The sequence below is a fragment of the Monodelphis domestica genome, chromosome 4 (genome assembly GCF_027887165.1).
Source record: "Monodelphis domestica isolate mMonDom1 chromosome 4, mMonDom1.pri, whole genome shotgun sequence".
In the NCBI taxonomy this organism is placed as follows: Eukaryota; Metazoa; Chordata; class Mammalia; order Didelphimorphia; family Didelphidae; genus Monodelphis; species Monodelphis domestica.
In genome coordinates this window covers 409,865,447-409,877,484 of record NC_077230.1, presented here as the reverse complement: position 1 = coordinate 409,877,484, position 12,038 = coordinate 409,865,447, and the positions used below count along the sequence as shown (strand labels likewise).

Sequence of the window (12,038 nt, the reverse complement as noted above, 5' to 3'; positions counted from 1 at the left end):
CTAGCCTCAGATACTTCCTAGCTGGGTGACCCTGGACAAGTCATTTAATCCCCATTGCCTAGCCCTTACCACTTTTCTGCCTTGGTGCCAATGCACAGTATTGATTCTAAGATGGAAAGTAAGGGTTTAAAAAAAAAAAGATGATGACTATAGCCTTGAAACCTTTTTATTAGTTGTGTGGCCCTAGACTGAAAGAAGGGTTCTGAACCCAGGACTTGGGAGAAGCTATGCATTCAATTTTTTTTTTTTGGTAACTGAATTTTAACATAATTGGTTTTCTGTGTAATTTGGTATGTTTTATTTTATGCATTTATAAACTATTCTGGGAAGAGGCCCATAGACTTCCCCAGACGAGGCTCCCCATGATGCTGAAAAAGCAAAGTTCTAGGACTTCTCTGCTGAGCCACAGATAGTTTAAGGTCTTTATCAGTGGAGGGACTTCCCAAGCCAGGAGTCCCTGAGTTAATGGAGTCATGGATCCTTCACCTATTTGAGAATTGGTGCCATATGAATGGCCATAGTGCTGCAAATGGTGCTTTCTGAAGGCACAGAAGTTTGGGGAAAGCTCCTTCCCCTAATTCATGACTGAGCGGCTGAAGAAGGATCTGAGTCGACATATTGGAAGTTGTTTCCATGATCTTCAGACACATGGGTGGTGCATTGTGGGTATTTTCCCTCTTGTGTGTATCTGTAAGCCTGAGCATAAACCCATCCATGCCTGGCCAAGGTACAATTTACTTCTGTGTCACAAATCTTGAAATAACTTATCAGTTTAAAAATTGTTTAAGTATTGAAATGATGACTTGGCTGCACCCCCAAAGAGGATGTTAATAGATAGATGTAGACATAGATGTGTGTATGTATATTCTTTTTTAAACCCTCACCTTCCATCTTAAAATCAATACTGTATATTGGCACCAAGGCGGAAGACCGGTAAGGACTGGGCATTGGGGGCTAAGTGACTTGTCCAGGGTCACCCAGCTAGGAAGTGACTGAGGCCAAATTTGAATCCAGAACCATCCCATCTCTAAGTCTGTCTTTCTATCCACTGAGCCACCCAGCTGCCCCAAGATGCACATATTCTTGAGAATTGAACAGTGAGCCCCTCTTAGCAGACTGTTATCAGATTCCCACCCCCACTGCCATGGCTGATACACCCTTCCCCGTCTCATCTTCCCCTTCCCCTGTCCATACTCCTCTACTGTCCTTGCTAACGAATGGTCCTCCCTGTCTCACTTTAGCATTCAAGCAAAGCCCGCCTGCCATCCCTGCCCTGGTGGCCAATGTGAAAAAGAGGAGACACGGGGATGAGGAAATATACTACATGCCTGTGAGTAGCTCCCTGCTGGCACCAGCACTGGCCAGGGAGGGGATGATGAAAGAAAGACTCCTGGTCAAGAAGAGTTGTGGGCTTGGGATTGAGACCAGGAAAATCAACTGAACAAACCCAGAAAGCATACCTTATGTACCTGCTATGTGCCAGACACTGTAATAACTAACTTTTATACAACACCTACCACGTGTCAGGCACTATAATAATTACTAGCTTTTAGATAATACCTACTATGCGCCAGGCACTATAACTAGCTTTTATACAACACCTACTATGTGCCAGGCACTATAATAATTACTAGCTTTTAGATAACACCTACTATGTGCCAGGGAATATAATAACTAGCTTTTATACAACACCTACTATGTGCCAGGCACTATAATAATTACTAGCTTTTATACAACACCTACTATGCGCCAGGCACTATAATAACTAGCTTTTATATAATACCAGGCACTATAATAATTACTAGCTTTTAGATAACACCTACTATGTGCCAGGGAATATAATAACTAGCTTTTGCACAATACCTACTATGCGCCAGGCACTATAATAATAACTAACTTTTATATGATACCTACTATGCACCAGGCACTATAATAATAACTAGCATTTATACTACACCTACTACAAGACAGGCACTGGGCTAAGTACTTTATAATGATTATCTCTTTTGATCCTTGCAACAAGCCTGGGTGGGGAGATAAGGCACTATGATTATCACCATTTTGCAAATAAGGAGATGGAAGGAATCAAACAGAGGTTAAGTGACTTGCCCAGCATCACACAGCCAGTAAGTGTCTGAGGTTAAATTTGAACTCAAGTCTTCTTAACTCTAGACCCAGCATTTTGTGGACTATGGTGCTCCTTTTTGCCATTCCTCCTTTGCTAGATCTTTGGAGTACGAAAACAAAAATAATTCGTTTCAAGGAAGCTACATTCATTTCCAAGAGGATTAAATGACTGAACCTGCATTTTCTCCAAGGGGGAAATCTTGGCAATGTAAAACCAAAAGATATCAATAAAAGTGGTTTTTAAAAATCAAAATGAAGCATGCAATTAAAGACTTTCCATGTGCTGTGCACTGTCTTGGGTGCTGGGGATACAAAAACAGAAGAGTCCTTGCTCTCAAGGAACTTATATTGTATTGGGAGACATAATTTGTGCTCAGATAAGGAGATACACAATACACATACAGCAAATACCAAATCATTTTGGCAGGAGCAGCCCCAACCAAGAAGGCCAGGGAAGATGGCCATGGGAAGGAAGCCATGAGGAAGATGGCCCTAGAACTGTGTTTGTGTTTTGTTTTTTTAACCCTTACTGTGTATTGGGTCCAAGGCAGAAGAGTGGTAAGGGCTAGATAATGGGAGTTAAGTGACTTGCCCAGGGTCAGATTTGAACCCAGGATCCACCATCTCTAAGCCTGGCTCTCAATCCACTAAGCCCCTTTAGAGCTGAGTTTTGAAGAAAGCTAGAAATTCCTAGAAGTTGAGATGAAGAGGAAGCATGTTCCAGTTATGGGGCACAGCTTGGGCAAAGACATGGAAGTGGGAGATACCTATGAAGAGCATAACATTAAAGGGTAATTGAGGATGAATGCAAGATACAGCGAAGTGCTCTAGGGACATTTGAAGGAGAGAAGACCTTCAGCTGTGGCTGAAGCATTGAAGGCCTCAAAAAGGCTGTGGCATCTGAGCCTGCACCTTGAAGAGAAATCACCTGAAAAGTATGAATGAGAAGGAGGCACATCTCAGGCAGAGGAAATAGCCTATGTGGGCACTAAGGCATGAGAGAGCAGGTTAAGTAGTAGCAGTGTGGCTGGATCGGGGAGAGTGGAGAGTAATGTGAGGCAAGGCAGGAGTTGGTAGGTTGGAGCCATATTGGAAAGGGCTTTAAAACCAAGGCTGAGAGATTGGTATTTTATCTGAGACACAATAGGGAGGCATTGAAGTTTTTAAGCAGAAGAGCATCATAGTGCTACATCTGCCTTAAGGTGGGAGACCCTGAGTTCAAATCTGGCCTCGGACACTTCCTAGCTGTGAGACCCTGGGCAAGTCACTTAACCCCCATTACCTAGCCCTTACTGACCTTCTGCCTTAGAACCAATATACAGTCTTGATTCTAAGGTGGAAGGAAAGGGCTTAAAAACATTTTTTTAAAGATGATTATGACAGCTCTGTGGAGGATGAATTGGAGAGAGAATTGCCTGGAGGCTGGGAAAGCAGGTAGGAGGCTAATGTCCAGACAAGATGGATGAGGACCCAGATTAGTAGACAAATAATTATTGAGCATCTTTATGAGCCTTGCACTGAACTGTGTACCACAGGGACAAAGGGAAAAGGCATGGACTAGGCCTTCAAGGCATCTGTAGTCTGGAGAAATCAAGTTCACATGCTCCAAATTGCTCTTGAGCAGTTAGTTGGCACAGTGGATAGAGTGCCAGCCCTAGAGTCTGGGAGATTCATTATCCTCCTGATTTCAAATGGGGCCTCCGATTCTTACTAGCTGTATGATACCAGGCAAGTCACATAGCCCTGTCTGATGCAGTTTCATCATCTATAAAATAAGCCGGAGAAGGAAATGGCAAATCATTTGAGGATCTTTGCCATTTTTTAAAGAATGGAACATGGGGGGCAGCTGGGTAGCTCAGTGAATTGAGAACCAGGCCTAGAGACGGGAGGTCCTAGGTTCAAATCTGGCCTCAGCCACTTCCTAGCTGTGTGACCCTGGGCAAGTCACTTGACCCCTATTGCCTAGCCCTTATCACTCTTTTGCCTTGGAGCCAATACACAGTATTGACTCCAAGATGGAAGGTAAGAGTTTTAAAAAAACTAGGTCTCCCTCAACATTTCAGGCTCAGTCTCTGGGCAGAGTGATCGCTCTCCCTCAGTGAAAGAATGAATGAATGAATGAATGAATGAATGCCTTTCAGATCCTTCCTAGCTGTGTGACCCTGAGTAAGTCACTTAACCCTATTGCCTAGCTCTTACCACTCTTCTGCCTTGGAACCAATACACAGTATTGACTCCAAGATGGAAGGTAAGGGTTTAAAAAAAAATGGAACATGACTGAGAAACAACTGAATAACAACAAAGCCCAAACCCACGAGAGAACAGTATCATACAATGTATGATAAAAAGGTGAAAATTTGTGATTCAAATAATATCAGCTCCACAGTAGCACAGCATAGGGAAGAGGTTCTTTTGGAGCGGAGGAGTAGTCACACTTCATTGGAGATATACCATTTTTGTGGGTCTTGGAAAGATGAGTAGGATTTGGAAGTGAGGAAGAAACAGAATTCTGGGTAGTGGCAAGAGTGTGATCAGAGGATAGAATACATGTACAAGGACCACAGAAGATAATGAACTGGAACCTCCCTGGAAAGAAGAATGGAAGATGGAGTTAGTTGGCCTCTTTCTGATAGAGTAGGAATGGTAAAGGCAGCAGAGAGGGATTAAAGTTGGGGGGCACTGGGGGAATGAAAAGATTCTTTGGGGACCTGCTGATCCTTCCCAACCTTCCTATCGTGGGAAGCCATCTGCAGTCTGAAGCCAGCCCAGTCCTCTGTTTTCCTTAGGTGACCAGAGGCATGGTTCCTAGACCAGAACCTAGTCCTGTGCATGCATACAAAGGGTAGGCTACTCATGCATCAGCAAGCTTCCCTCCTCTGTCCTAATTTCCTCCCCACCCAGGTACGTGGTAGAGAGAACTTTGAAATATTGATGAAAATCAAGGAGAGCCTGGAGCTTGTGGACCTGGTGCCTCAACAACTAGTTGACTCTTATCGGCAGCAGCAACAACAGCTCCTCCAGAGGCCGTGAGTATTAGTACTTCCTCCTGTCTTTTCTCTGACCCCTTTCCCATTCACTTCTATCCATCTGTAGAGTTGCGAACCCAGCCATCCATGCTCCATTCTCTACATTCACCCATCCATTCTCCCTTTAATGCATTCATTCATCTATCCATCCTCTCTTCTATTCATCCTCCTTTCTCTTCATCCATTTCTCCATCTATCCCTTCATATGCATATCCATCCATTTATCCATCCTCCACTCCACCCATCCATGTCTTTGAAGTCTCTTGTTCTTTAGACTAGTAAAAGGTAATGCTGTATATATGGTACCTACTCGCTTTCTAATCATGGGCCAGTCACTCACTCCAAACTTAATTTCCTCATCTTTAAAATAATAATTGCACCACTGAGCTCACCAGGTTTTTGTTTGCAAAAACCTAAACGCACGATCGTCATCACCAATAGCATCACTGCTGTTGTCCATCAGCTTTGCAAACTTTCCTTGCTACCCTGCGACCATCCTAGTCTGGGAAGGCTCCAGGTACAGACCCAGTGCCTGGCAGTGTGCTCACCAGCCAAAGACCAGGCGAGCTCATGCCAACGAACGGCTCATCCCCAGCAAGCTGGCCACTAGGCGGTGAGTTTTTCCAACCCTGGCAGCGCACCGAACAGTGGCAGCCTTGAAATCCGTACCCAGGGAGATGGTGCCCATATCCTGATGAAACCAGGGAGCCTTGAAATATTGGCATAGAATAAGAAGAAGAAAAGAGACATCCGAAGAGCTAAGCTATGTAAGGGCAGAGGAAAGAAAGAGAAGTGTATTTATTCATTCAATTTGATCAATGAGCGCTTATTAAGGACCTCCTGTATGCCAGCTGCCATGCTGGGCACTGGAGGAATCAAGGCAAAAACAAGACAGATTTTGTCTTCTGTCTTACATTTTACTGGGGTGATACAACATGTACATAAATCGAGGATGCGTTTGTATGCATGTATGTAGATATGTTATACATACACTGAAATTGTCTACATGTGTTGGCACATACATGTATAATATAAAGTCTACTAGGGGATAAACCATTTACACAAAGTATGTGTGAGATGTGTGCGAATACCCATGCATGTATATGTATGTTCTCATGGAGATGTGTGTATAGATACATGTATATACAATATACAGTCTACATCAATAACACACATGTACACAAATTGTGTGTGCATATGAATACCCATGTGTGTAAATGTATGTGCACCTAGATATGCATGTATAGACACATACATGTATAGTGGTTATACACGTACATAGAAAGGGTGTGTGTGGGGAGTATGCATTTGATATGTATGGCTATATATGTGGGTGTTAATATGTATGTATATACATCTCTACATATAATACACACTGTTGGCATGATACATGTGCATAGAGAAAGTGTGTATCTGTATGTTTAGCTACATGTATAGATGCAATCATGCCTCTGTCTTTATACACACACATTCATGAATGTATCCATGATCATTTGAAGATGAGGGAGACAGCGCTAATAGGCAGGAGGATGAGGAGGAGTTGCCCTGAGGACATGGTGCTAGGATGGAGCCTTGGAGAGACCCAAGGATTGACAGAGAGAAAAGCAAGGCGGGAGAGCGCTCTAAGCAAGATGCAACGGGGCAGAGATGGGAGAAGTAGGGCAGTTCAGTGGGATGTAGAAAGATGCGAGGGGGAGGAAAGGGCAATCCATTCGTTATCTGGAGAAGTAGGCTGAGGGTCTAAGAAAGGCTTCCTGAGTTCCCAAGTGGGGCATCGCCTCTTTACTCTTCTCATTTCCTTAGCAGGAGTCACTTGCAGTCTCCCTCCTCCTATGGCCCGGTCCTCTCGCCGATGAACAAAGTCCATGGGGGGATCAACAAACTGCCTTCGGTCAACCAGCTCGTGGGGCAGCCTCAGCAGCATAGCTCCTCAGGAGGGCCCAACCTGGGGCCCATGGGTAAGCCTGCTTTGATGGTGGTACTTGGACACAGAGGCAGAAGGAGAGTGGTCCAGGGAGCTCAGATAAAGAACCGCACTGGTGGATGCAGATGGATGGGATGATGGAGAGCAGGTAGAAATATTGACATTCAGAGTATCGCTGATAAGATATTGGGCCTCCTTATGGTCTTCCTGCCTCCCAACCCAAACCTGCCTGGGAAAGGAAGGAGGTGAGGACCCGAAAGGACTGACTTGTCGGATTGGTGAAGGAAAACTGGCTATCTGCTGAGTGCTCTGATCCTAGAAAAACCAGTTAGGGTTTTTTTGAGCTCTTGCTAATAATCCCTTACAATAAGAGGGCAAGTTTTTTATTACTTCTTTTCAATGAGTCAATCAATTCCATAAATCCTTATTGTTAAAATAGAAATTTCGACAACTATTAAGCAGCTGCTCTGGGCAAGTTGCTACAGGACGCAAAGATGAAGAATAACAATTTTTCCCCTCCAAGAATTTCCATTCTTTTGGGAGTGGAAAGGGCTATAACTTGTACAGACACGTATCCAAAGAGGTAGATTGTGACAGAGGATAAGGAGAAATCAGGTGAATTCAATAAACATTTCTTAAGAATGTCAAGCACAGTAGAAAGTGCTGGGAACAAAAATGAAGCCACCCCTGCCCTTGAGGAAGGTATAGTCAGCTTCATGAACTGAGGCATTTCCTTAAGTCACAGAGATTTTAAGGAGAGGATTCCAACCGAGGGAGCGGGGGATGATCACTCCCATATGGGCAGAGATGGGAGAGGCTAGGAACATTGACTCTGTTTTTCAAGGAGATACAATCAATTCAATGGAACTCAATCCAATAGTCTGAGTGACATTGGATAAAGAGTTGGCCTTGAAGTCCAGAAGATGTGAGTTCAACTCTTGCCTCTAATACTAACTGACTGTGGGTTCTTGGGCAAGCCATCTTTAACTTCTCAGTAACCATGGGACTTTCTAAGACTATAAGTTATCAAGTCATTGCCTGTTGGTAAAGGGAGTTTCCACACTGGGAGCTTCCCCACACCTATGAAATCAGAGGTCCGGGCAAAAATATCCCTGCACTCATGTAGCTCACTCAGACATCCACAGAAATAACTAATGCAAAAATCCATCTAGGGCACCCGTAGAAATAACTATAATACAAAAATTGATGTAAGATGTGCAAAGAAATAACTCTAAACAAAACAGAAAAGGCTGGATTGGATAGTAGAGATACACGCAAAGATCATTTTTAGAAAACTGTGTACAGGTAATATCCTTTTTGGCCCTAAGAGGGACTAAGGCGAAGAGGTGAAAGGCAACTTTTCTTCTGTTTGGTTGGTTGCTTGGCTGGCTGGCTGGTTTTGCTTTTCCAGAAGGGCTGGGGATGAGGAAGCTGGGATGTGTTAGGGCACTCCGTCAACTCTTCTGCTTTGATCTGAGAATCCACAGCTTCAACGAGCATTTAAGTGCTTTGTATGTGCTAGTCGCCGTACTAAGTTCTGGAGAAGCAATGAATGGCAAGAGTGAAATCGTTCCTGCCTTTGGAAAGCTTACACTCTAAAAGAGGAGATAAATTATACACATCCAAGTAGATGAGAATGCATGCAAATGAATACAAAGTCATTTGGGGAAAGGCATTGGGGAGACCAGGCTCTAGGGATGGGTCAACAGGCTCAGAAAGAAGGGGGAGACACAAAGATGCCAGGGAACTCCTCTCCCCATTCCCCCATCTCTCACCTGGTAAAACAAGGAGGTTTCTCCCTTCCTTGCCAATAGCAGCTTTTGCCATTTCTGTCCACAGGCCCTGGAATGCTGAATAGCCACGGTCACCCCATGCAGTCCAATGGTGAAATGAATGGTGGACATACCTCCCAGGCCATGGTCTCAGGGTCACACTGCACCCCTCCTCCCCCATACAACGCTGACCCCAGCCTCGTCAGGTACACCTATCTCTGGGTCCTTCCCATATGGCATGTGGTCTCGTGTGATAGCTGGTCTCCCCTGGTGTCCCCCTCTCCACTCCGCCTCATTCTCTTGTCCACTAATCTCAATTCTGTCTGTTGCTACAGTTCCACTAACGGATCAGCAGTTCTAACTAAGAAATCACTGCACGTCCATCACTGCCAGGGTTATCTTTTTACTCTGGGATCAAGGGAGACGTGTGGCTTCAGTGCTTGAAGGCTAAGAAACTTCCTCTCTCCCATCACTGCATCATCCTGTTGAAATTTTAGAGCTACTTACTTCTGCCTTAACACTTAGGACCTTGGCTGACCCCTTTGTTCCATGCACACCAAAGGGACTGTGGGAATCTCAAGTCTATTTTTCGTAAGAGCCGTATCATTGAGACCTGGCCCACTGAACTGTCTCTGGACTAGAGATCAGGGCTACAGTTTGAGTGAGGAAGTGTTGGGCACATGAACCATAAAGGACATCCCAAAGTTGTAGAGCGATCAACACCTCACCAAGACTTTGGGGATACTCCACACAATGAGTGGTCATCGCTAGGTCATTGCTATTTGGAAAATGTTTGCTGTGGATGGAGGCCTTTATTCAGTAGGAGGTAGGGAGTTGGAGCATATGGATGAGAATCCAAGAAATAGCAGACAATCCTTATATTCCAGGAGATGCTTACCTGTCTACTTGGGCTCCAAGAGAGTCCTGCACATCTGGGAGAGGAAAAAGGCTGGGAAAGGATCCCAGGTAGAGGCCATTATAAAGTCCCCCAGATCCCCAGAATGTCCCTCCTTGTACAAACAAAATGGGGGTCTTACTGGTTTATAGGCTAGACTCACTATGACAACAATCCCTGGAGGCAGCTTAAATGGGCAGATAGCTAATGATGAGACTGAGGGTAGGCAGAACTACTCATGTGATAGGATCCATTTTTCTCTGTCCACTCCACAGATTCTTAATGGAATCTGGAAAGAGGGAATGATTCCAGGTGCTAGAAGGGAGACTGTTGAAGGGCTCTAATTTGGCTTATTCACATTGTTAATCAATATGAGAAAGACAGAGAATCTAGGCTCAGATCCTTGCTCTGCTATTTACTACTTATGTGATCTTGGGCAAGTCCTTTGACTTTTATAAGCCTTGGTTTCCTTATTTGTATAATGCAGGGGTAGGACTAGCGGACATCTAAATCCATTAGACTATGAAAATAAGTTAACCAGGGGCAGATGCAAGGACTTGCTCTATTGATATTTCTCCATGTTTAAGTAAATATCTGAAGTCTGATGCGTCTCTAAGTCCTGAGGCATTGAAAAATGTGTTAAAAGAAGGAGCCCAAGGAAAAGTCCCAGTGTGCATCACTGAAAAGAATCAGCCCATCCCTGAGGGTTGGCAATACGAGGTCAGGGCTTACATCCCTAAGAAGTTAACCTCTTTCTTCAGTTTTTTAACAGGATTGGGGTGTCCGAACTGCATCGAGTATTTCACATCCCAAGGGCTGCAGAACATTTACCACCTTCAGAATCTAACCATAGAGGTAAATGCCTTCCTTAGGCAGAGCTCTTCTTTCCATTGGTCGTACCAGTTCTAAGTTCCCAATACCTAGGAAAGAAAAACAAAGACAAAGATGGCGGGAGGGGAGACGGGGCTCATGGAAAGGAAAAGATCATATTCCTTCCTTCCTTTCTAATGAGGAGGAAAAGATTTCTTGATCCCTATCTGAGCTTCCATCTGTCTTTTCTTCTTATAAGAAACTGGGGCTTCCATTCCCCTGACCTTAGCATGACTTGGAAGTCCAATCCTAACGAATTCAAAATTGATTTATTTGGCTAAAAAAACAAAACTGTGGAGTTAATTGATAATACTTGCATTTTGAGGAGCTGCATGGCATCGTCAAACAGACCTGCATTCAAGTCCTATTTATGAGACATATTGACTACTTGTTCAACCTTGGAGAAGTTACTTCACTTCTCAATATCTTGGGCAACTCCATAGGATTTATCTCCTAAGTCATAGATGGGTTGCCCACACTCAAGATGATATCACAGACTCTTCCATCTTCATGGACCAGCATTCAGACCACACATGGTACAAGATGGCAAGAACTAGACTTTCTGTGTTCAAATATATTATATTCACTTCAACAGGGCAATCCCTGGGGCATCTGTGGGCTAGTGGAAAGAACATTGAGAATTTCTCCTCAGAGGATTCAGATTTAATTCTGGCCTCTGCCACTCACCACCTGTGTGACCTTGGGCAAGTCACTAGACTTTAGTTTTCTCATCTGTCAAGTGGAAATGCCACCATCTGCCCTACCCACTTCACAGTGGTTTGGGGATGCTCAAATGTGAGTGCTTTGGAAACAGAAAGAGTTTACATAAATGCAAGAGAAATAGCAATCGATAACATTACAATAATTCCCAGTTGATGGTGTCAGACAGAATCTGAGCCAAGAGGAACAGCAGAACACAGCAGGTCAGAGCTGGGGAAAACTTAGACCACAGAATAGCAGAGATGAGCAGGAACTTAGAATGTAGAATGTCAAGAGCTGAGAGGGACCTTAGAACACAGCAGGTCAGAGCTAAGAGAAAACTTAGAACTGGGCAGCTAGATGGCACAACTGTGCCAGGCTCAGAGTCAGGAGGACTTGGGTTCAAATCTGATCTCAGACACTTTCTAGCTGTGTGATCCTGGACAAGTCACCTAGCCCCTATCCTTCTGGCCCAGAGTTGTCCCTAGGACAGAAATTAAGGATTTTTTTAAAAAAGGAAAATAAAATTTAGAACATAGAACATCAGACAGGCAGGACCTTAGAACATAGAATGTCAGGCGTCAGGGGAAATCTAAAATGTAGAATATCAGAGCTGGAAGGGACCTCAGAGATTATTTTAGAGCATTTTTGTAAGTCTTAAAGCAATGTATAATGTGAGTTCTCAGAATTATGAGTAAACTGAGACCCAGAGGTTAGCTTCTTTC

At 44.0% G+C, this 12,038-nt stretch overlaps 2 protein-coding genes across 3 annotated transcripts in view; one reads left to right on the top strand and one right to left on the bottom strand.

The window, feature by feature from the left end:
- The window catches only part of TP73 (tumor protein p73), a 230,692-nt gene that overhangs the window by 213,260 nt on the left and 5,394 nt on the right, over window positions 1-12,038 (top strand). For both annotated transcript variants that reach the window (XM_056795960.1, XM_056795961.1), the window contains 5 exons: window positions 1,242-1,330; window positions 5,029-5,153; window positions 6,960-7,111; window positions 8,917-9,055; window positions 10,506-10,599. In XM_056795960.1, the coding sequence (XP_056651938.1) occupies window positions 1,242-1,330; window positions 5,029-5,153; window positions 6,960-7,111; window positions 8,917-9,055; window positions 10,506-10,599 (599 nt within the window). The remainder of the gene's footprint in view (window positions 1-1,241; window positions 1,331-5,028; window positions 5,154-6,959; window positions 7,112-8,916; window positions 9,056-10,505; window positions 10,600-12,038) is intronic.
- LOC103093200 (myo-inositol 2-dehydrogenase-like) overlaps window positions 8,247-12,038 on the bottom strand; it is a 28,884-nt gene continuing 25,092 nt past the window's right edge. Inside the window, exons 11-12 of the mRNA XM_056795962.1 lie at window positions 9,748-10,664; window positions 8,247-8,614 (exon numbers count right to left, since the gene is read on the bottom strand). The gene's annotated coding sequence lies outside the window, so the exon portion shown is untranslated. The remainder of the gene's footprint in view (window positions 8,615-9,747; window positions 10,665-12,038) is intronic.